At 37.4% G+C, this 25348-nt stretch overlaps 4 protein-coding genes across 19 annotated transcripts in view; 3 read left to right on the top strand and 1 right to left on the bottom strand.

The window, feature by feature from the left end:
• Window positions 1-1426: 1426 nt before the first annotated feature.
• LOC121597049 lies at window positions 1427-9258 on the top strand. 9 transcript variants are annotated; one of them, XM_041922521.1, is made up of 5 exons: window positions 4831-5128; window positions 6593-6809; window positions 7926-8072; window positions 8156-8232; window positions 8302-9258. In XM_041922521.1, exons 3-5 carry the CDS (start codon window positions 7928-7930, stop codon window positions 8698-8700), a joined length of 621 nt encoding a protein of 206 aa, XP_041778455.1. In that variant the 5' UTR covers window positions 4831-5128; window positions 6593-6809; window positions 7926-7927; the 3' UTR covers window positions 8701-9258. The 9 variants fall into 9 exon arrangements, with proteins under 9 accessions (XP_041778448.1, XP_041778447.1, XP_041778449.1 ...); XM_041922520.1 differs by having other exon boundaries at window positions 4831-5314; XM_041922518.1 differs by having other exon boundaries at window positions 4831-5328.
• Window positions 9259-9341: 83 nt separating this feature from the next.
• LOC121597051 lies at window positions 9342-10160 on the bottom strand. Its single transcript, XM_041922523.1, has 2 exons — window positions 9548-10160; window positions 9342-9475 (listed from the first exon to the last, which is right to left on the bottom strand). Exons 1-2 carry the CDS (start codon window positions 10011-10013, stop codon window positions 9342-9344), a joined length of 600 nt encoding a protein of 199 aa, XP_041778457.1. The 5' UTR covers window positions 10014-10160.
• A 6188-nt stretch (window positions 10161-16348) lies between these two features.
• LOC121597076 (trypsin-7-like) lies at window positions 16349-17905 on the top strand. Its single transcript, XM_041922570.1, has 2 exons — window positions 16349-16388; window positions 16493-17905. The coding sequence occupies exon 2, from the start codon at window positions 16512-16514 to the stop codon at window positions 17049-17051; it is 540 nt and encodes a 179-aa protein (XP_041778504.1). The 5' UTR covers window positions 16349-16388; window positions 16493-16511; the 3' UTR covers window positions 17052-17905.
• A 2519-nt stretch (window positions 17906-20424) lies between these two features.
• The window catches only part of LOC121596656 (protein sax-3-like), a 48188-nt gene continuing 43264 nt past the window's right edge, over window positions 20425-25348 (top strand). The window contains exons 1-3 of one of the 8 annotated variants that reach the window (XM_041921783.1): window positions 20425-20578; window positions 21858-21945; window positions 22052-22456. In XM_041921783.1, the coding sequence (XP_041777717.1) occupies window positions 22240-22456 (217 nt within the window). In that variant the 5' untranslated portion in view covers window positions 20425-20578; window positions 21858-21945; window positions 22052-22239. Of the gene's footprint in view, window positions 20639-20697; window positions 21117-21857; window positions 21946-21983; window positions 22457-25348 lie in introns of all 8 variants that reach the window. The other 7 variants (XM_041921782.1, XM_041921785.1, XM_041921778.1 and 4 more) reach the window with 7 other exon arrangements.

Raw genomic sequence — 25348 nt, 5'->3', positions numbered from 1 at the left:
TAATCTGTAACGGCTCCGGAGCCGTGAGTGCGGAGTCGTTGGTGTGGAGCCGGTTCCGGAGCAGCTGAAGTGGAGTCAGCTTCGGAGCCATGGGTGCGGAGCGGGCTCCGTTGGGTTGGAGTAGAGGAGGTTCCGAAGTTGTCTGGAGCCGGTCGGAGCCGGTTTTTAATAAAACATGATGAGCATATTTTATAGATCGTCAAAATATATTTTTATATAACAAGCAAAACAATTGAAAAATGTATATAACTTTTGAAAGAAACGTAAGTAAAGCTTAGTAAAAGACTAATCATCCACTTAAAACATGCGGACTGGCCAGTTATGGTGGTGGAGTTAGAACATAGTTTTGATTGAAAAAAATCATGATAGGATTTTTAAAATTTTAATTTCACTACGATATGTTATAAAACATTATTATGAACCTTTAAGACAGTTTTCATTCAAATCTTATAAGAAATTCAAAAGATATACTCTTTTAATCACGAAAAACATCATTCTTCCATACAAAATGTATGGCCTACACGGGTATGCGGTTGTACGATTACGTAAAGTTTTTTGGTCGTACACAAGACGGTTAATGAAATTAATAAATTATCGAAACATATTTTAGTCAAAACTCGCTTTATAATAATTTTCTACTTTTTATTTACTGTTGTACATTGATGGATAATCTACAAACGACATTTACGACATACATCTTGCCTTCGACGTTTTCTACTGTACTGAAAAATACAGTCGTATGTCAAGGGTCTCATGTGTTAGATATAAAATTATTGGAGATTCCATAAACTTTATACCGAAGGATTCAAAAGGTATTACTTTTTTTGTACTATTTATATATTCTACAAAAAAATATACATTTATATTGTGTCTATAAATGTTTTTTTTTAATATGTTATACATCGATACAATACAATTTTCACTATGTGCCCTGACTTTTTACATTATAAATTGAGCATTTCTTTTTTATTTTTTTAGGAGGCATTTTTACTTATTTGGCAAATTGAGCAAAATTATCAGCAAACAAAATTTAACTAACATCACCTAAAACCAGGCTAAACCAGGAGCACAAACCTAAATATAATATTTTAACTACTATAAATGCAAGCGTACATCATTCAATCATTTAATTTATTTTATGCTATTCTCTTCTAAATACGCTTTAATGACTATTTTCCGTTTATAAATAAGAACCAGATGAATCGTAGCATTTTTTGTTTTATTATTTTAGTGGCATAGCGCTCACAGTTGTAAAGTAAGTTACAATTTGAAATGTGCTCAACAACCCACGGACAAGTGAGCAAAGAACGGTTTGAATGATGTGTGGTATGTCATTTAAAATATTTGATAAGGTGCAAAATGAACACTGTAGGAACAAAGGAAATCCCTGATGGTGGTGAATTTTTCAATGTGCTCACACTTATTCTTGACACAGATTGGTGGAAATGTGCTCGTTGCAGTTGTATGGTCACATCAAAACGATAGTGCGCTTTCTCTGTATAGTCGTCGTACGTTTGGTTGAGGAAAAGGTCTTCTTAACGAATAGTTGAAACTAGCAATTGACTAGCATCGGTTGTTCTTCAGGCAAATATATGCAGAGTTAATATGCAGAGTGTATAATAAAATCATTAGGAAATGATGTGACAAAAATAAAGATAGCGATCAATCAGATTTCCCATCCGACCGACCGATTTGTGCAACGCAATAAATTGTTTTCATATAGGATTGCTGACAAATTAATGTTGCAATTAGTGCATTATTACCATCAGAACTACATAATGGAACTAAGAGTGCGAGGTACGTATCATAAAAAATATTCTTTTTCTATTGTATAAAAAAAGAATATTCTTTTTTGTAATTCATTCAATTATACAGCAGTATTGTAGATTTTTCGCTTAACCCGTTATCAGAATGAACTGAACAAACGTGTTGTTCAACTTGAATGCGTTGGGGTAAAAGAACCAACGTGCACTCTTGAGTAGATAAAACAAGATATAACTGCTCTAAACAGTGGAGTGAAATATATAAAACAGGAAAAAAAATCCCCTGGCACATTACTCTTATCGTTTTGCAGATATTTGAACAACCGAGAGTTCCTCGCATCTCTCGAGCACACGGGCAAGAGTAGAATATTTGACAAAGATACCGTAGTGATTTATTCAATATTGACTTAGTGATGAAATGTTGCATTGCAAAGCGTGTAGAATCGTAATTTTATTACACTAAAAAGTGGGAAATTGTGACCAAAAGTAAACTACATTATACCGCGTGATACATTACGTTGCACCTGTTATAGACCTTGCAAGGTAAAAAAGAAGCGGTTTATAAATTGTATTCACACCTGAGACTGAAAATAGTATTTTGTTCTATGAGATACTGTAATGTATGTGCGCGTACACATGCGTTTGGCATGGCATAGTAATCGACAAAAGAAAATGCGCCTCGACTTGGTTATGTAGAACGAATAATTAGGTTCACTTGATCTTTCTCTGTTCTCTTTGCAATAATTAAAGTGTATATAATATTTTAAAAAAATATAAACTGTTTCTGAAACAGGTAGCTAAGACTCAAAACTGTTTCTATAACTTGCATGTTAGTTTGTTATTTTTATTCATGATAAAGAGAAAATTTGTGATCCATTTAAATAAAAAAAGAAACAATAGTAACATACGTATGCAAAGAGAACATGCGAGAGACTAAGAGAAATAGTATTAAACTGAAACAAATGTGGTGAATTCTTCTTTGCTCTGAATTGAGGATCACGCATATCTCAGAGCTTGTCACAATCGCTACTTAAAATGCAGAGAACTGGCTCTCTCAGTCAACGTATTGAGCGCGTCAATGATACACCGACTGAAGCCTATTTCTTCATACGTCGAGAAACTAGTGTTATTTTTCTCATCCGACCAACCAGATCAGCAATTTAAGAAACAGTGTAAAAAGTAGCGCTGTTTGGTGTATCATTATTTTTAACATACATAACTTTAACCACAGATAATGGATAACATGAGTGAGTGTCTCGACCATTTTGTTACAATTTATTTTATATTTTCTGTCACAAAAAAATCCAACATTTTGACCATTTTATAAAAAGAGTTTAACATTTTACTATCGAAGTGTCAGAGTAACAACCTAAAATTAGTTAAAAAAAGTGAAAACATTTTTATAATCAATGTTATACTGTTGAAGTGTTAGATATACAACCTGGAATTAGTTAAACAAGTGAATTTATTTTTAAAAATCAATTCTTATCAAATGTCAAAAATGTAAGATTGTAAAAAGACATGAGTTTTTTTAGGAAGTGTTAGGAAGTAACCTTACTGCTATACTACGTCTATGCAGTTTAACTGTAAACATTCACATTAACGTTTGGTCGCGAAAACCATGATGCTGTATTGTCAACTGGATCTGTTAGAAGACGCTGAAAAACACATCGTTTTACTTGTGCTTGTTATTATATTGACGTGGGACTTGCGGTATCCGTGGATGGGTCCTAAACGATCGTAAATATCACAAATCTCTGTGGCATTTATGATCAATATTGTACGTACTATCATGCTGTTTGTTTTTCTATTAAAGAATACGCAGAATGCTTGTCAGACTGTTCATGACCACAGTAGTCAGATGATTGACCAACATGTGCTGCATTGGACTCGACTTTTTCTTCTGTCTAGCGTTTGTGTCACAATCAAATGAAAACAAGCGATTATCGACAAAATGCATCCACGACGAGCGTATTGAACCGGTTTTCTGTTTCATCCTATACATTCCCGATTGTGGAGGTCACTGCCGAGCTGATTGTGAAGTAAAATAGACCGATATGAGTTCAGATTGTGTCCTAGACCTACACAACAACGTTAATCGAGAGACTATCTTCATTAATAAGCTCCGCAGATTGACAGCAGCCACATTGTGTATACTCTTGTGTATATTACCTTACAACGAGGCTGCTTTTGACCGATGTATATTGATTTTGACAAATTTGAACGTTGTTAAACGAGGAATGTTTACTAACCTGTTGAACGTGGCATTGCAATGTTTTGTAAAACAAGAACTATAAGTTTGTTATGACCTTAGGTCAAATAAGTTCACTTGAGTTAAGATGAAGAAATGCATATAAAAAAAACAAATAGTGCAGTGAAGAAGTCAGAGTAAAAAAAAACATATAACCAGGAGATAACTCTACGCATGGTGATTCGATCAGAGGTGTTACAGGTTCCGGTAAAGTTCACGGTCAAGTGGAACGAGACCATGTGCTAACAAGTCAAGACCCGATGAGGCAGAATGGAAACGGTATGGACAACGTATCGGCAAACAATATATACCGTACACTAAATTGTGTTCACCTCCAACCGAACCCAAACATACTAATTACTTTCGAGAGCGAATCTATTAACCCTTAGGTGCTCTTGAACATATGTAAGCGCAAGTACGTGCATAATGCTTGAATTGGGATTTTTTGGCAATCTTTTGAGCAAGACTGAAACATTTTTCAGTTAATTATGTGTAGAAAAGTAAATGAACGTTGAATGCATTAATGAATGCTTTAATTTTAATTGATCTACGACTATTTACGCCATATTTATAAGAGAGCTCGAAGCCGGTAATATCATTTTGAAAGTATCGTCATTGGTACCAATCACCAACACAGCCATCCCCTGCTACTATTACACTACCCATACCAATACTATTCCAATTGACCGTTACCATGACGATGGCCACGAAACAACGGACCGGTTTGATCTACGTGTTGCAAAAGACTGTTCTACGCGTTGCTTGTGCGGGGTGTGCAGCAAAACAGCTAGCTAGTGGTCGGTAAACAAATTGTGTTGGTGTTTGTTTTTCAGTTTTGTAGGCAGCATCGTTTCAAGTTCATGCTCTCAGTCACATTCGTCTATCGCCACATTAGTAAAAGTGCCCGTGCGTATACGTTACCGGTGTACGATCGAAACGCAACAAAACTTGTGCGATCTCGTTGTGCGCCCCCATGTACGCACTCCACGTACGGCACCCGTGAGATTCACGTATCAGTTTAGCAGTGATCGCGAACGCGTCTGTTACGCTATGTGTCAGTCGTTGGGCGGGTGTAACCGATCGTTGGAAAATGTGTTTTTATTGAATAGTTAAGGTACAATCGGTTTTTGTTGAATGTGCTTCGCTTAGTTATAGAAATTATGAAACTCCCAAGAAGATAGATACAGTTTACTCAGCCAAAAGTCTATTCCCATTATTGGAACAGAGAAGTGTTGTTCCTGCCAGTAGTATCACATCGGTATATAAACAAGCTCCTTTGCCAAAGGGAATTTCAATCGAAGTGAGTGAACATGTGTGAGTAAAAAAGAAAACAAACATGGCTTTACATAAAACGAATGGTGTGCGGAGGAGCATATGGTGCAGAACAGAGGAGATGTTTTATTTATAGACGGTGAAATTGTGAATCGCGCCAAATTGTAGTTACTTAAATAACGAACATTATAGGTTGAAGCATTGACTTTTTTGTCTGCGAATGTTCCTACAAACATTACACTAGTTAATAATAACACGTACTGTTTGTTGAACTGTGATGCTACCAATTACTGAATTACTAAGAACGTGGAAGAGTTTAGTTTGATCGTACCTAATTGTTTTAGAAACAGTTTCAAAAAAAAACAACGGTATTGCATTTTATATTTCTTTTCCAATACAATCTAGAAGAGATAAAATCGTAAACCAGAACGCGAAGGTTGGATAAACCCTTAACGAAAATTACGCATTATTTTCTGATCTTTACTGTGCGTTGGGATTTGTTGTTGTTGTTGTACGAGTCCAATTTGAGCAACAAAACATAACGGATTCGGTTAAGTTTAAATCGGTGAATAATGCATGACGAAACCTTCCGCATTTCTCGCGTTCAACGAACCAGAGATGCTGACAGTTGTAAAGTAAATTGAAAGTTTGCTCCAATTTTCGCTATTTCAGTGGAGTGGAGTAGACAATATAAATGTAACATAATGGAAGAAATCACACTGCAGTTTGAACGTTGTTAACAATTCGAATTCCTTTGGGTTCTCAGTCAGCGCCGATGGACGACTAGTGCAATGCAAAATTATCTGCAGTGACGTTCACCATTCAATTGATTGTTTTAATAGATTGGTCGTGATCACTTGGAGTGCTTTCATAGTCGACATTTGAATCGTTGGCGCTGCTTCCTGCTTGAACGACGAACTACAAAACGTTTGTGAACATTCGATCTTTGCATAATGTAACTCTAGTTAAAATCCATACAAAAAACAAATCGTAACGCGGAAGACTAACCAACTTCATTAGGCGTTGGTTTCGACTCAAGTGAAGAATGACAAAAAGCCACAAAAAAAAAACACTCCATACGTGTCTAGCCATGCGCTCAAGGTTATCGTGATCGTCGAAGCCGGAGCTTAGGTTTTGGGGCTAGTTTTCGACCAGTTCCCACTCTTATTGGTTTCCGCGTGACGAGGGTTTCAAATTTGGTTTCAAACATGTGCATTAAACAAGGACGGTTAGGACGGTTTAGGTTAGTGTGGTAAAGGCAGAAATTTGGTGCTAGATTTGTTTCTTGACTCGCTCCTATACGCAGCTGACTAACGATGACGACATCGCACCACGTGTACTATCTGTGCTAGTGACATTGAACTTCACCAATCACCAAGGACACCGATAGTTCTATGCTCTATGATCGAGTTAGTTAGCTCATTTGCCCGATCCACTGAGCACAGCGCGTAATAATTGATACCGTTTTGTTGATGTGAAAACTGGTTCTGATGCAACTATAGGTGCACAAAAGAAGTTATCAGGTGAGCTACGTGACACATAGTACAAACCAGTTGGGACCATTTAGCTTGCGGCATCTAGTTACTGGGAACAACTTGTTTACTCGATACAGTTACAACGCATGCGAACGTACGCTGCAAAGTAGAAGTATGCCTCTTTTACAAGTTTAAGAGTGCCATTCACCAGTGTAAAAAGGTAGAGCCTGTGTATCATACGAACAATGCTGTGTTGCTTCAATATTTTGGTATTCCTGATAGAGAATGCAATGATATGAATTAAAATTTGTAAAAAATATAGTTTAGTTTTGTTGGGTGTAGTTATTTCACTTTTCATTTCATTTTTTATATACATAAATACCTAGTAGATCACAATACAACATATTTTCCGTATTTGGATGGGACTTTATGCTTTAACCTAGAATAATCGATTGAAATGTACCATTTGGTATATGTTCAAATAGAAAGAGGTATCTAACAGAAAGTCTCATGTTACGTAGGAAGGTATATGGCAAGCTGGCATATATAAAATAAGACTAAGAAACCACAAGTCGACAAAAAAATCAATAGAAATTCAAGAATAATAGAATAATTAGAACAAATATATTAAATTTAAATTAGAATATTAGAATAAAAAAAAATTAAATAAAAATGAAGAAAAAATAGAATGTTCCGGACTCATTGTACAGGCATCAACTCGTACGATTTAACAACATGACCGCCATGGGTTCAAGCCTCGAATGGGTTCGTGCCCCCATGTGTAGAACTGACTATCCTGCTATGGGTAATTAATAAGTCACTGAAAGCCAAGCCCACTCTCTAGTGGTAGATGCAGACCTTGACCGACACAGGTGCAAAGGTTGTGCCAAAGAAGGAAGGAAGGAATTTAGAATAATAAGTGTAAACTTATTTCTTTTAAACGACTGCGATCTTTTGTTCACGAAGTGAGCTGTTCCAGCGTGTTCCTGTAACAATAATGACATGCTAAAGAAGATGATCTCAAAACTAATCAAGAAAAAATTATAAAATTTTTAATTATCAGTTCATTCAAGGATTCTAATTTCTAAGATTTTGGTTATTTTGTTTAATTGTGTTAAATTGAAACTAATATTTTGTTTTTTTTTTCTTTTTTTATTATTTCAGTCATGTCACTAGAAGAAACACGTCGAACCCAGCGACCATATCGCTATGGGATGATGCTGTTATGTGTTGGCGCATTGGTGAATTGGTTGGGTCTGGCCGAAAATTATTCAGAACCAGTACGATATGCGGGAGTTGCATGTATTTTAGGTAGTTACTTATATCAATTATACCTCCAGCAAGTTTGGTTATTATCGTCTTCATATCATCATATTTTATACGCCTATTTGCAGCAGGTGCCTGTCTCATATGTACTGCAATGTGTTGTTGGCTTCACACACCCGGTCGATCGGGAACGAATGGTGACGAGGTAAGGGCGATAGCGATTCATATGCGATTGAATATAAGTAAAATTTATGTTTTCCTCTTAATTTTCAAGGGCGATGATCCTGTTCACGTCATTAGTGCTAATGATGAACGAAGGAGTGAAAAGCCTCCTGACTACGACACTGTTGCTGCCGCCCCACCAAGCTACGACGATGCGATCAAGCTTGATCCTGCCGCTCTTTTACACTTATCAATAGCATCGAACGTAAATGTCAGCAGTAATGCGAATATCAATTACATCCCTACAGTACATCCTAGCTCATCCCATACAATGAGTAATAGTAATTGTACTGAAACCGTTCAAAGCACTGAAGGTAGCCAAATACTAGACTGTTCTATTACCGTTTGCGATGAAAAAATGTGTTCCGAGAAACCACCTCCCTACGCAGAACCAGTCGTCTGTGGCACAAGTATTTCATCTGAAGAACGAACATCTCGCAGTACTAACTGAACTACCGGGATGCGTTTAGCTCTATCACGAATATAACGAACTTTCTATAATGTTTTGCGTTGAAGTTTCCTGCCCTTCTAAATCAGGAAACAATAAGCAAAACACAGAAATCATGGCTGTGTTCGTATTTCTTAAATTGTAAGCTTCCGTTTCCTGCACAGAAATGTTCTAGTTAAATATCAAATCGCGAAGAGCGATAGAACGTAGGTGTCTGCAGCACTCAACTAAAATGCTGTACAGTATTAGCGATGCCATAATTAAAGCGAACGATGTTCGTAAGAAGACAACGTATTTATACTTAAATCATGCTCAACACTCCCAACATAGTTGAGGATTTCTATTGTATCAGTCGTAATAGCGTTTACGCAAAGATAAAGGAATTGTAGCTAGGGAACCTTATTTACATTAGCACTCAGTCGATAGGAGCCTAAGGAAAATATCCAAACGATTCTGGGGAACTGAATGTACATATGATCACGGATGTAATCCTGCCTTATAATTGGATTTATTTGTGTGATAATAGTACCATAAGTGAATAAAGATTCCCATTATCATGTATCCATTATTGCAATCGATCTATGCTTGTTTCAGCGTGCACTATGTATCACAGTCTGTAATCGTACCATAGTTTGATTGTTTAGTTATGATGTGAATTTGTATTCAAATGACATCATTCTAATAATTAATTCTCTCTCTCGTTCGATGTCAATACCGTGGTTCCAGCTGATTGCAATGTACTTCAGGTGGTCAAGCGTTGTAGAGTGCCCGATATGTTCTGCGATATAGACGGTTTTATTATTGGTAATAGAGCAAAATTATCGCATTATTACACACGAGTTGTACCTACCTGCCGCAAACTTTCGAAGACTAATTTCCCTCGTGTATGATGAAATGATTTGTTCAACGGCGTCTAGCGTTTTGCGGTAGTTCCATGTGCAACCAATTACATCGTGATGGGCGAAAAACTCGTTCAAGGATTTGATTTTCTCCATAACCACCAAGGCATTTGTTTTGATATCTTCCATTATTGAAACCATCACCATCAGATTTTTACAATACAATTGTAAGTTCTCGGGATAAGGATCCGGATCTGTTGTTGCAGAATGTGGCAGAATGTTTTTCTTAGTGTTTCTTATCGCATTACAGTATGAGATTCCCTTGTCTGCAGCTTGTATCCATTTTTGGTGTAGCTCTATAATGCTCGTAATCGCCTCCTGTATTCTTAAAGTTGCCACATTTCCAGGTGATGTTGGAGTCCGTGGGGATTTGAGTCTATAGGAAGTAATACTATGCCGGTCCGGAGTCGCAGACATGTTTTTTGTGTAAAATATTTAGGAAACGAAATGTGAAACACGATGACAGACAACAAAACAAACAAACTGTCAAACACAATGATAACGGTGGGTAACGCTTAATAACGCGTATGATTTTCGCATAGTGGGTAAAGATGAAATAATTTAATGGCCAAATGTCCCACTACAGTCAGCCCTCATTAGTTGAACTTCGATTGCATGATAACCCAAGTAGCAAAATCTATTATGAAACCGTTAAAGTATGACTAAAAGTATTACGTTTAGCTTTTCATACAGTAGTAACTCCAGAGCTTAAAACACTGCATAATGCTTTCCTTGGTTTGTTAATGTTTCGTTAAATTTTAAAAATTTGCCGGTATGTTTAACGAAAAAGATCAAATTAAACAAAAAAAATCGACAGAAATGCCTATGCATGCAAGGTCTTTGTTAAGCTTAATGTTCTTATATTTTCATGTAATTAATTATAAAATAAAACACTTATTCGTTTATTGAATAAAAACACAATTTCATTTGGTAACCGCATCACACCATTTTCTTTCATTCACGCGGATTTCGTCTATCTTAAGCATGGAGGTCAGCTACAGCCTTGTATGGAAAAGATGATGTCCAAACGCTATCCGAATTGAAAATGCTGCGAAAACTTATGTAGTTCATGCGATGAAAATGATAATATCGATACCCCGACCTGTTGTAAAAGCATGATGATACACAAATTCCACAATAACTGATAGAAATTGTTGCAGCCGCATTGGTTTGTTGTCATCTTCCACAATACACGCGAGGCTTGGCAAACTTTTTGCCATAAGAAAAAATGACGCACCATGTATAGTATATCTCAACAATTATCGTCATCAAAAGCATATTTTTTTTTACAAGATATAAATTTTTTAAGTGTTAAGTGGCTACAACCTATGATTTCAAGCAAAATTATACGAAAATACGTAATAATTTCACTGAACACCTCGAAATTCGATTTACGCTAATATTCGAGATACGTTATGCCCCGAGTTCGCATTAATAGCGTATATTGAGAATACCTGTAGGCCCAAATTGAGGTGGCAAGATGGCGTGGAGGCATCCGCCATTAAGGGCGTTGGCAACGCTTTTTCGCATGCGATTTTATCGGACGGCCTGTCAACTTTTTATATGGGATTTGACAGATTACGTCGGACGACGAAATCGCACGTCCGACGTTATCTGTCAAATCCCATATAAATCTGGTCCGATAAAATCGCATCCCATCAGCGTTGCCACCGCCCTAAGGACGGGATAACGGACTGGCAGACGAAGGCGCGAGACCGCGAGCGGTTTCGGACACTCCTGAGGCAGGCCAAGACCGCAAAGCGGTTGTAGCGCCGGATAAGTAAGTAAGTAAGTAAGTAAGTAATTGAGAATACCTGTATAGTTTAAATTGAAACTAGTGTAGCTAAAATTTGAAAAACACTGTCTATATTGACCCTAATTGAAAAAAAATCCCTAAAGAAACTCTTTTTGATTTTTGACGGTTTTAAAATACTATTAATAATCAAATAGATTTTTTATGGCTACATGGGAGCTATTGAATTTGTCCATTTGTGATAAATTATAACTGATTTATGTGTTATAAGTGCTTCAGATGATTTAGTCAATAAATTAAGTTTTTGATAAGATCGCTGCCAGGGTCGAAATTACATTAAAAGTAAAATAAGTTTAGTGGAAAAATATTTTATATTTTGAACAAGTTTAACGCACACTGCTTTTCAGTTCTTATGAGTGAAATTGAATAGCAGAAAATATAGGACATATCTTAAAACCCATGTGCCACAAATGCAGTAAACAACTCAAGCTCTCTGCTTAAAAGGAATCATAAAAGACTCTGTTTAGCAGATGTTACACGAGCATTTTAAACAACAACAGAAAGCTGGTTGTGTCATCTGTTCGTGAGATAGCTAACCAATGGAGCTTTTTTCGATTTGATAACTTTTACCTTTCCTCTGTTATGTTGTAAAGTTTTAATACTAAACTTTAATGTACAATAATCAATATAGAGGCAAGCAAAAATTCAAAGATCCCGATGGTGGTGTTGTTACTCGAGTATATGACCATAGGACCATTTTGCTCGCAAAGTTATCACTACTTATACCCGAAAGTTAAGAACTGCGTAACTCGGGAACAAGACTGTACGCGATTGCTGTTCTTTTCTTGCTATTTGTTTCTCATACTTTCAACCGATGATAGTGTTAATATCCTTCTAACATGCCGAGTAAAAATCAATGAAAATGGACGTGTGGTTAGAAACACGGGTATCAACACCATCGATCATCATTGTATTCACGCTTACCTGTGTACTGGTACAATCACATCGGAATTAAGTATTTTTACTCTTCAACTTCCAATCTTACCATGAAATCGATCCGTACAAAAGTACAAAAGGAAGGTGCAAGTTACAGTAGTAATGAATGCTTCACTGGATATCCATCAACAAATATTACCTTTAAATTTAAAGTTTGTGTAAAATGTCATGCGGTTGTCATAAAAAAACATGGTTGAAGTTTTTTTTTCGTGAAGTCTAGGGATGTCGGGAGGACAGACATCTGTTATAAAAGCGCTGGTATCAATTCATATTATAATGCAAAACTTGGCATAAGCAGTAATTTTCAATTAAATTGAAGGAGTGACCGGTGATCTCTCTCTCTCTCTCTCTCTCTCTCTCTTTCTCTCTCTCTCTCTTTCTCTCCCATCCAGCCACCCAGTATCCCAGGTATCCAGCCTAGTGTTATGTATTCATTCAATTAAATTGTAGAACAATTTTAAAAATCATAATCAAAAATCATGTGCACTTCTTATACCTATGCTCGGTTTAAATGAAAGAAGAGGTCTCACGGCACAGCCATCAACTCACACAACTTAACTTCATGTCCATCCTGGGATCAACTCTAAAATTGACCGTCCCCCGTAGCAAGGACAGATTATTCGACTGCATTACTGAATAAGTTGCGAAAGCGCCGCTAAACCTCGCAGATATCGTTTACTACGGAAAAAACGGAAAAGAACAGATTCCTCATTGTAAAGTGAGGGCCAAACTTCAACTCAAAGCGGCTATTGAAAGAGTGAAGTGGAGGGTGTCGCGGCGAACGGATGTTGGCGGATGGGGACTCCGTGCTTTGGCCGTTCGTTACTAATTGATATAAGTAGCCACCGGAGTTTCTTTCACAGTTCTTTCATTAGTTGTGAGCCTAATAATCGCGACAATTCATTAAAATACCAAATCTGTTTAAAAAAAGGTAAATAGTTGTCAAATTAGATTCACAAGCGTGTGAACGATTAAAATTAAAAATCAGTTCAAACAGTTTAATATGATTCTGAAATTGTGTTGTCACATCATTGCATTGCTTACAATATTGACGAATTATTTAATAATTACAGTGGAGCGCTGATTATCCGGGCTCTTCGGGACTCGACCTCGTACGAATAGTCGAAAAACACGGATAATAAGTCAAAGTAATTATTCTATCACCAATTCATGATTTGTTTTTGAATTTTTTTTTATGTTTTGGTAAAACCTAGCCAGTTTTTAAAACTTCATGTTTTTCGAATATTATATTGGAAATGTGTCATGAATTATAGTGTTTTTTGTTAAGAAAATGTATTCTGATACCCGTTTTTTCAAATATCCTCTTCAGCACGCAACCACACATACGACAGTGTATTGTGCAATGGATGAACAATACAACATAACACTTTAAATTTTAGTGAGACCCTGTTACGGTTATTGTGCCAAAAGCGGAGAAACATATTGAGGAGCTCTTTTTTAATTAATGATTAACATTATTATACATAGCAGGGCAGTGCTGAAAAAATCCATACTTGCCATTTGTGAACAGTTATTGCGTCAAGGTAGAATTATAGGCTTGCCGGTTGGTACGTCATATTTTTCCTTGATACATCCTTTGTGGATAGGAATCGGTACTACAAAGCACATGATGGTATTTTCACGTGCACGTAGAAAAGTGCTAGGTGTTTATCATAAATTGACACTCTGGATGCCTTCCCTGCTCCCGAAGTTTCATCGTCATGAGAAAAATGAAAGCGGTCTTGTTCCTGAAGCTTAGAAACATTGTACCAAGCGACCATATTTCCTTGATGGCTTCTTCACATTTTGCTCATTCATTTAAGGCATTAGCGCTGCACGTTGCTATCACAATAATCAGAAGCGACAACATCGTGAAGCGTATTACTTATCAGCTATTTAACATCAGTTCATGAAGCGCCCTTCGCAACGTTGGCTCGTCTCGCATAACGCTTCGCTTGATGTTTAGTCACTAGGAAAGGTGGGCCCGGTGGTGATGTTTAGCTTTCGAGCGCGATGAATCGGTTTCGATCGGAGGACATTGAAAAGATTCCAGTCGCTGCCAAGACTAAAGGTTCTTTATTTTTAATCCTTCTCTGTAACCATCCCGTCAGCCATCATCAGTGACATTGCGCTTCATACCGATCTCGTCCCGCCAGGGCTTGTCTTGCCCCATGAGTTGGTGCGCCCGACCCTTCTGGTTCTCTTTTTAGTGATGCTATATAGTAAGCACATTCCCGGCTCTTACTGCCCTACTGGGGACTGGAAGCCCTCGACAGGGGTAAATATGGCATGAACGGGTCGTTTACGGGGTATCGTGGGTTGAGGCCTGTGTTGTGAGTTTAGCTTGACGGAGTGTAAAATAAATTAAAGCCCCCGACCACCTTAGGTTCGGCCGTAGCAAACGACCGCAGGATCAAAGAGCTCAGCATGAAATCGGAAGGTTAAATGGTTTCCCTGCGGAGGTTGTCGTGGAATGTTTTTCTAGCTTTTTCTATACGGTTATAGGAAGGCAATCAGGATTGACGAATTAAGTGCGTGGCAGGTAGGAGTGATGTTTTGGGATAAACGACAAAATGGATTCCTTTGATTTCGTTTAATTGGACCATGAAAATCGCGGTGATCATTGTAAACTATACCTACTATAATAGTCATTTGCATGGTGAATGAACGGCAATATGGTCGGTTTTAGCTGTTAGGTATGTTAGTGAATAGTTATGAACATTTTTCAGTATAGAGCAAAAAGCGATCTATGTGTCACTATTTAAAAAAAACTGCATTATGTGTCAAACGCTAATTGTTTCTTTATTAAATTTTTCAATAGCCAATTGAATTAAATTATTCTTCAAACAAAATTATGTACTTGGAATGTTTTATTATGAGATACTATTAATAATTGATTAAGCAAACATTTTACTAAACAAAATCAAATTGTCCGTGATACGCTGTTAATGCGGACCGCGAAGAAAACATTTAGTGTTCATTGAGTTTTCAGCAAATATATAACTAATTTTCGTATAATTTTGCTTGAAATGTTAGGTTTTGGCCATCGAATAAATTGTTTGGTAAAATTATAACCGATGTTTTATCATCTTGCAGGATTTATAAGACTCGACCAAACATGAGTTTATTTTACATTTGACATTTAATAAGTCATATTTAGAAAATTTTACCGTACATCTCGATGACAATCTGTACACATATTTGGTTTTAATTTTATAACTCGACTGGTTTTTGTAATTTTAATCAATCATTTGTAATTCTCTTTGTTCTATAACATATAGGAAATTGACATCATTTGCCATCCAAATTGGTTTGTTCTTGTGTCCGCCTGGAAAGAAACCTAAAATGAATCAAAAATTTCAGATGTCTCAAAATATTTACACACACACCCATAAGGTATATGAACAATTATAACGACTGTAGTGCAGAATAAAACTATTGAATAATAAAATAAAATATATTAAATAAACAGATGTAATGGGACGGTCTCGAAGTACAGTCCTCAACTCGTACGACTTAGCAACAAGCCCGTGATGGGTTCAAGCCCTATCCTGCTATGGTAATAAATAAGTAACTGAAAGCCAAGCCCATTAGTGGTACATGCAGGCCTTGACCGACAACGGTTGTTGAGCCAAAGAAGAAGAACAAGAAGAATAGATGATAGATGATGATGAGATACAAGATAATGGCTATAAAATACATTCTTATCAAATATATTTTCAAGTGTTTGTTCTATCAGCACTCTTTAAAACAGTTCATTGACTAGGAATTCGCTTCATTTTTAAGCTTCACTTCAACGCTGTGTGTCTTACAAACAGAAAAAAGAATGCTCGAAACATTGAAGCTACTTATACTTTTGTGCAGTGCTGTGTCAATTTCAGAATGTGTTGGAAATAGAAATAATACATACAGAATTGTCGGTGGCCATGTAGTAGACATTGAAATGCATCCGTACCAAGTGTCTGTACGTGAATTAAACGAGCACATTGTGGTGGATCGATAATTACCAATCGATGGGTATTAACAGCAGGTCATTGCGTAGAGTAAGATCCTTCAATTGAACTTGCAAGTTTATCGTGACCGGAATGATTTTCCGAATATTCGGGACAACATATTGACGATTTCTATTTGATCAACACTATTGCAGTGATACCATAGCTGCTTACATGAACGTGCGTGTTGGATCTGCGTTTTACGCAAAAGGAGGAACGATACATCCTGTGGACTCAGTGATCACACATCCAGACCATGTTCCGTATAGCTGGTTAGCGGACTTTGCTTTACTGCAATTGAAACAAGCGATAGTATTTTCTACAATCGCACAACCGATCGCTTTAGCCTTTCACCTGGATAATGCTTTGAGCAATCGAGAATGTGTTGTCACCGGCTGGGGACGCACTCTAAACGAAGAAGAAAGCTTTGACAAGCTACGGGTGGTCCAGATCCCGTTGGTTTCGCGAGTACTGTGTAATGCTACATACGAAGGAAAGATCGATCAAACTATGATATGTGCGGGTGACTTTGTTGATGGCGGCAAAGGCAGTTGTGCGTATGATTCTGGTGGCCCACTGGTCTGTGGCGATATGCAAGTTGGAATCGTGTCCTGGGGTAAAGGGTGTGCGATGCCCGGATATCCGGATGTATATAGTAGTGTTTTATACGCCAGAGCGTGGATCAACAGCATAGTACACAATTTCATTGAATGAATCAACCTGTTTTTAGTTTCTTATTTTATTACTGTTTCATTAGCTTTTGTTTGGAGGCAATTTATGTTTTGTTGTATGTACAGTTTGGCTCATCGCAGAATAAAAACATTTTCATCCACGTATAGAGCAAAGTGTGGCTCAATTTTTTGATGGATTGGTGGATGGTGGATTTGATGTGTTTTACATTTATTATCTGTAACGTTAAAACAAAACAGTCGTAAAAATGGCTTAAAATGTAGTTTTAACTTGACACAAATTTATACGTCAATTTGGAAACATAAAAGGCTTATTGTAAGCATGAGTAAATTCATCCTCTTTCTGAAAAAAAAACAACAACCCAAATATCGTCTAAAATTAGCCTTGATTATCCACTAAATTAAGAACCCTAGTTAGCATATAATACTGCCAATGGTACAAGTGACAGCAGAGATGACATGCAAATTTGGTCGCGCGATGCCCGTCATGACAGGAAAGCGAAAAGTCCTTAAACGGCTAATAGCAAACGAGGATAAACGCTACCAAAATAGCTTCGGTACATAAGACCGGAAGCTGCGTTCTATTCGATTGCATTCCGAAGGGTAGTTGTCAGTGTTGTCTGGTCGGTTGGTTTTTCGAATCATGCAACCAAACTCGGCCCTTCCGGTCGTTTGCGTTTAATGTTTCAACCGTCATGTTCTGTCGCGTATTGTGTTGTTGCGTGTTCGACAACATCATTCGGTTCAGTTTCGTGTTTTGTCATGTCAAGCGATTGGAAACACGTATTAGTAGTGTCGTGGACTAGTTCGCTACCAAAACTGAAATACGATATCAATACTATCAATATCGGGGAATAATAGAACAAACAAACATGTCTATATATAAGCATCTACTTTTTTGATAATATAAAATATTATGTTGAACTGATGTACCGAAATATATTTTGATCGATTAAATGATGTCATAACTGTGTTATAATACAATACAAAAACTGTGAAAACAGTGTTGTACCCCACACGGTCAAATATTATTTTTTCAGTTGGTGTATTTCTTATAAAAATGACCAGCAGATGTTGACACTTTGGCGGTAAGGTAATCTTTAACCTCTTAAATTTCATCATTCCGACGCATTCGTTGTACAAAAAAAAAAGGTTAAACTTCCTGTAACCAAACTTTTTAACCTTCGTTCAGGACGAATCTTTGTTGAATGTTTCTTCGTCGGTAAGTTTTTGTACGGAGCTATAAATCAAGGATGAGCCTTGGATCCTTTTACGCTCTCAGGAGCGTAAGCCGGAACGTTCTGTCCTAGGTGGGACTACCTTCATGGGGTGAATCTATTTTATGGGCAGTTTGAAGAGGGCAAAAATTTAGAAATATTTCATATAGTTTGCGTGATGCGAAGGGCATTGCGCAATACTCGAAATCAGATCGATGAAAATGGGTTTCGGTAGCGAATTGCAAACCAAAACCGTGACAAGCGTGACTTCCGACGCTTCTAGCTAGGTGTTTTACCTCCTTTACCTCAATGTTTACCATTATGCAAATTATCAGAGAACTTGTTCCGGCGAGGAATCCAATCGTCCGACCAGGCTGGCAATGGAGACCATACACCAGTGACAACAACAGTACAGGATTTTGATTTCAGCTTGAAGCAATTTCTGACCTGAACCTGGTGATTTTGGGGAAAGGTTAAAACGAATATGCAAATCAAAACTATAAATTCAATTCAGGTAAACGATCATTCGGTTTGTGTGAAAGTACATTCTAAATAGTTTAACGAAGGTCCATCACCATGTTTGATGGACAATATCGATTCGCATTATCAAATGTTGTGAATAGCAGATTGATTTAAAGTTAAACGAGTTTCAATTAATGTAAAATACGCGTTGGCTGTTTTTGTGCCTTTACTGTTGCCATTTGATGTTTAATATTGCTTTTCATAAAAAATAGTGTGAATAATGTATATTTGAAGTGATACATACAAAAACTAAAAAACAAACAAAATACGTTTAGAGCTGATAACGATGAGCAAATACAGATTTCGAGGTGCGCTATATAAACTATGCGTATGCGAAATCCGAACGGATAGTATCCGAGGACAAGGTATCAGGCCGACACATTGCGCTAGCCTCAACCACGCTATCGGAATAAGAAAATGTGATGAAGCAAACTGCAAGCAATCAATTATTCACGGAGAGTTGTGGATTATGGAACCAGGAAGCATAAAAAATGTATACTTTCCAAGCAGTCTGACTGACAGAAGGGTTTACTGTTCTTATCATCCGCACACTGGCAGCAAGTATTGCTTGTGTGTAGATTGTAAAAGATTGGAAGATAGTTTACATGTGTGTGTAGGGTTGGACTATGCATTACACAGTCGCGTAGTGCATACCGCTTCGCATGATGGTACAATTTGTGCCCTGTCTTCTCATCTTTTCGGGATGGCACTTTCTTCACCTGAGGCGGTGAGTCAACAAATGACACGGCTTGGCAACTTTCGTCTGTCGTGAGTTTTGCGATTACTTACAGGTCGTAGAATTGGGGTCGTGTGTAAGGCTGTAGCAGTGTACCGGAAAAGTAATCCGTTAGCCTGAAATGCAAAAGACCCTGCAAAAAATCAGGGTTTTAAAGATGTGTAAATCCTCCAGCTGATGTTGCTTTAGCTAATGTTTTTGTTAACAAATATGTAGTTTGCTCAAATAAATGAATGAACAACACTGCAAACAATACTTCAATTGTAAAATTTAGTTTCAGTTAGTAATTTATGTACAAATGTGTGCGGCGACTGTGGAAATCTATATCTACGTATATCTACTTTCTTAAAGTAATGTCAACATACATTAGCGTTCAAGGGTTAAGCCAAATAATAGAAAAGAAGGGAATTTTTCCTGGACACTCTCAGTCTGCAGTGGATTGGAAAATATCCTTTCATCTGTTGTTTTCAAACGGCGAATTCGACATACACTGCGCAGACTCGAATCGACTCGTATTTATCATTCCTAGTCAGTGAGCGCAGAGAATAGGAAGGACGAACAGAGAAAAGCAATACAGATTGAGTAAGAGAGAGAGAGAGAAAGAGAGAGAGAGAGAGAGAGAGAGAGAGAGAGGGAGAGAGAGATAGAGAGAGAGCGGGGGCCTGCCAAAATAACGCATATCGTGAGAGATAGAGAAGATAGCAAAGGAAAAATCCTTCAACATTCGTGCACCATCATCACTACATACCTATGGATAGGAAGCGCGGTGCCCAGACGTAGCCACAGGACGAATGAACAAACTTTTCCACCGGCGAAGTGCTTCGCTGCTTGTGGGGAGGCTCCATCGGAGAGCCGAGAGAATGTTTGGCCTTGCGTTCGGGAGGGTTGGATCCCTAGTATGGAGGTTGTTTTTTGATTTTCTCTGTAGTATCCTGAAGTACGAGGTTGTGCTCGACTGATGGTGGTAGGAATTTTCACCTTTCGGTATCGCACATTAGTCGAGTACAGTGAGTAGCTTGGTATGCACGGGACGGTTCGTCGTTGCTGTTGCTTGCAGCACGTCATGCGATTCTACCGGTACGGGTGTTTTAACGGCGACAGTCAAATGGAACGTTAAATTCGATCACCATCTTTGTTGTGAGCAGGGTGTAATTTGTTGAGCTATTTTCGTTTAGTAAAGGTTATTTCTTTGGTAGAAAGAGCAGCGTGAATAAGTGAGAGATCGCGAGGAAATGTTTTGAAAAGCAGTTTGAATTATAATGCTTCCTCACGATCAAAATGAATTAAAATTTAAATTGTGTTTCTGTTCAACGATGAAATAATTGAATCAAATTGAATCATTTAAACGGTGAAAGAGAAATTAAGTGAATGAAAACGGAATTGTGGTATTTTGGAATTCAAAAGCAAACAAGGAACGAAAATCATCTCGAAATGGAAAAGGAGCACACGGTACGTCGAAATGTAAAGCTATCGAGAAAGCCGACTTCATGAAATACAACGGCAAAAAAAAAATCCGAAACGCACTGCAAGGAATAAAATGAGCCGTGAAAGACCCGGCGGTAATTGTGAAGCTGGCAAAGGCAAATGCAAAAAGTGATTAGCAGTGGTTCCTTAAGTGAGTATTTGGGCATTCTTTATCAGCAGTGTGCACAATGAATGGAGGAAACAAGGAAAGCGAGCGCACCAGCAAAACAGGACAAACGCAACTGGGCATTGTTTGCAGCAGTAGATTCGAATATTGGAACGAATATGAGTAAATGAGTGCGACTGTGTGTGAGAGAAGGAAGTGAAATTTGATTAATTGAGTGTGATTTTCTTTCTGGTGCTATGGTTCCAACTCTTCCGGGCGCAGATTTAGCAGAGGGTGGCCAAATTTTTACTTTTCGGACCATTTCCGGCGCGGATGGTTCGAAAGGTTTGTTTTTCTTTTGAAATACCCATTTGGGAAAGGTGTGATAACGAGTGGATAGCAAGTCGTAGTTGTTGCTGAGGAGAGCAGGTTGCTGAAGTGATTTTAGGGGTTTTGTTTTCTCTGGTACTGGGAACAGGTAATGAGTGGCGGAAGCGAAAGAAAAAAAAAGTCTTGCAAATCAGCATAGCTTCTGGAAACGTTTCTTGAGGAAACAGCACCGGAAATGGGTCAGTTATAACGGTAGACCCAGTGATATCGAGCACGTAATGAAATTCTTAAATATATTGTGTTGTATGAAAATAGAATAAAGTTAATTGTAATGTATTAGCTGCGTGGTTTGTTTGTTCAGTAAGAAAACGCAGCTTTAAATAATTCTATGAAATAGTGCGCAATCCTTACTGAAATGTGTATATAGTTCAGTGTGTATTTGTCTTTTCGATCTAGTGTATTGTGATTAAAAGCTTCAAATAATGCATTGATAATTGAATTCTAATTTCTCTTAATGCAATGATATCTATTACACCTTTTATGGGTGAGTGCTCTGAATCGATCATATCAATCTTCTTATAGTGGTTAAATAAGGTATGAAAGCGCATAATATATATGGTGTTACATTTCATGTCATTTCATGATTCAAGACGAATATAGTCTTTGTGTTTAGCTAGTTGAAGCAATATGAAGTAAACGTGTAACGCAGGGCAATTATGTGAAAAACGTACGTGTGGAATACAATAATTTGTTTTCAGTTCGCTCTGGTCCAATGGAATATTGGCACGAAGCCCAGGCGTAAGGGTGAAGAATTCATCTGCCTGGAAAGGAGTGTATTATGTGTACGCTTCGATGTTGCACCAAACAACCATTAATGCAAGGAAATAGAGGATACTGTGATTCGCAAACGATGAGGAAGATCGGCATTGAACCGTTTCACCGTTGGCTAGCGCTTTTGCGAAAACGGAGATTTACCGACGGGATTGGCAAAAGCGGCATAGGCACATTCACCACCATTGGACTTCGACTACTTCTGGTGTTGCATGCTGTTGAAGGTATATATTGTACTGTATATTTTTATTGTTTCCCAGAATTTGCCGGTGATAGTAATATTTGATGGATAGTTTGAAAAAATATTCTTTTAATGTGTAAAATAATCTGGCCTTCTTTTCTTTTTAAAACGTAGAGGAAAACAAATAATTCCAAACATGAAACAGTGGCTGGATAATCTATAGAACAGTGACTGGGTGATAGCTGGATAATCTTAATTTAGAAACTGAAATGGCCAAGAAAGGTCCAGAGTGGTTTGATTCCCTTTAGAGCCAGTCCTCTGTAGAAAGGATAGACAATTTCAGTCTAGTGTTTTAAATATTATTTTTGGCATAACGTCCTATGCATACATGCCGGCTTACGAGTCTTATCCAGTCCCACGTGAACTGATGTTCTACGGGGGGCCGGTCTATATGAGGTTCAGAGGCGAAAGAGACTCAAACCTGTGTTGGGGTCAGAGGTATACCCTAAGACAGCGGTCGGCAAACTTTTGATGCCAAGGACCAAATTTAGTAAATGATCATAAGCCGCGGGCCAGGAGAATGAAGTTTGTTTTGCACTTACGTTATTACATCAAAACATTTTAGAAAAAAAATGATATCGATATTGTTGTTTTTATGTAATTATATCATCAAAATAAAGTTTCAACTTGATATTTACAATTTTTAAATCAAATTACAAAGATTCATCAGTTAAGTATCAGTAATAGAGTGCGCAAAAGTGTGATCAGTCAAAACAAAAAGCAAGAGTAAAATCTTATTGATGATCTCCGAAAAAGTACATTAGCTAATTATCATAATGCTCTACGAACAAGTAGTCTAAGTAGTCTAATTCAGACAAATTGATATCGGATTATTCACGAACAGGTTCTATCGTCCTTCTCGTAAAAAGCAATAGTTTGTGTTCAATCGTGGAAAGTTTTCTAATAATTTTCCGTGTCTTTCATGGAGTTTGTTGATACTTATTTTTCTTACTGGTACTGATTGTTAGCCAAAGATCAAGAATGCGAAAAATCCTTTTCGTTTCTAATTTATTAATTTGCTAGGAATTAATTTATTATCACTAGGAATGTGCCTGCAAAATACAACATTGAAGGATTTGTTCTGCTCCGAAAACAACTTGAATCATCCAGTTGTTCGAACAGTGTGTTTTTGTTAAACTCGTGAAAACCACAATCAAGTTTATTTTTTTAATATTCGTTTCTGCTCATCTCATTGCGGTGAAACAATGTCAATGGGGCCCTTCACGATTCTAGTCAGTTTTTTTGTATGGAGTTTGACAGTTGGAGGCTGAAATCATGTAAACACTCCATACAAAACCACACAAAAAACTAGCCTGTAATTTTCAGTCTAGGTTATTATAGCCTCAAAGCTAGAATTAGATTCGAGTGCCTGCTCGAAAACACGGTGTTGTTTACATTTACCCCAAGGTGTATTAAAGAGATCACGTGGTGGAATTAGAATCAAGTATATGTAGTCCAGGTGGTCTCATAGTATGTTTTTTATAACCAAATATGAATATCACTTTGTGATAAGATGGGTGAAAACTTTTGTTCAAACAAGCTTCCTTGAGGCTTGACGAATACTCAAAACACGCTTAAATTCTTCATTCAGAAGCAGAAGCGATAAAAATCAGCCTTCTATATTCATACACCTTGGGATAAGCCCACCTGTATATTATACTCACTTAAATAGCTGCTCGAAAACTGCTATACAATGCAAACAGCTGACAGGCTAAAATTTCAGCCTACGAACATACAACGGAAAGGGCCCCAATGTTAGATAGTAGAAATGTAACCTCGAGTTCGACCATAATGATGATTCCTTTTATCCATATTATGATAATCGAAGTTGGAAGAGTTTGACGCTATGAAATGAGATACTCCTCAAAGATGATCATTAATATATGTACGGATAGGTTTTTCCCATCTTTCATAATTAGAAAAAAAAATTCGCGGGTTAGATTGAACGTTGTGGCGGGCCGAACTTTGCTGACCGCTGCCCTAAGAGGTCCAAAACCTATTTAAACCTGTAAACAACAACAACAACGGTCCATATGAGACTTGAATCCATGACCCATGAACCCATGAGCATGATATTGAATTCTACGAGTTTACGACTAAACCACAGGACTACCCCCAAAATGGTTAAAAAGGATTTAAACATGGCTAGTTGGTCTGTTTGAGCAGCGAGCTCCAACCTGTGGTCCGTGGCGTTAACAGACGAGATCCCCGAAAGAAATTTTTTTTGAAGAAGAAAAGCTTATTACTATACATGTGGTACATTTTTCCCTCACAGCCAAGACTAATTTCCAACATGCATATCTAGAATAAGATAAAAATATACTTTTCATCAAAAACATTAAACTAAGGTAAAAAAATGTAAGCCCTCAATAGATGTGGGGCGCGGCAAATGTATTTTCAACGCCAAGTGGTCCGCGATCCAAAAAAGGTTGGAGAGCACTGTGTTCGTGAACAGGCAAGGCTGAAAAGGACAGCACGACAAGTAGTAGATGGAGTAATATGAGATATCCTTGTTTGACGCTACAACTTTAGTCAGTCTAGTCGTTGATTTTGTCTAAAAACACAATTATTCTTGTGTCACCACAATTTATCTATGGATCCATAAAAAAAAACAAAATGCTCTGAAAATAATGTAAACATATGAAAAAAGTGTGAAATAAAAGTTGATGTTTCATGATATACTATTTTGACACGCGGGGCAAAATGGGCACATGTAAACAAAACGATAAACGTCAAAACAGTGGGGCAATTGAGTAGGTTGAAAATAACAGCCAGAATAACAGCGCTTAGGTAATGTTCTACGCTTTTGCGCACACCTCGTGTAATGTTCCTATTTTTCTTCCTATATTTTGATTAGCTTTTGGCTTCTCTTCAA

The sequence above is a fragment of the Anopheles merus genome, chromosome 3R (assembly GCF_017562075.2).
Source record: "Anopheles merus strain MAF chromosome 3R, AmerM5.1, whole genome shotgun sequence".
In the NCBI taxonomy this organism is placed as follows: domain Eukaryota; kingdom Metazoa; phylum Arthropoda; class Insecta; order Diptera; family Culicidae; genus Anopheles; species Anopheles merus.
The sequence above is the reverse complement of the archived record's forward strand: the minus strand, read 5'-3'. Positions and strand labels throughout refer to the sequence as shown.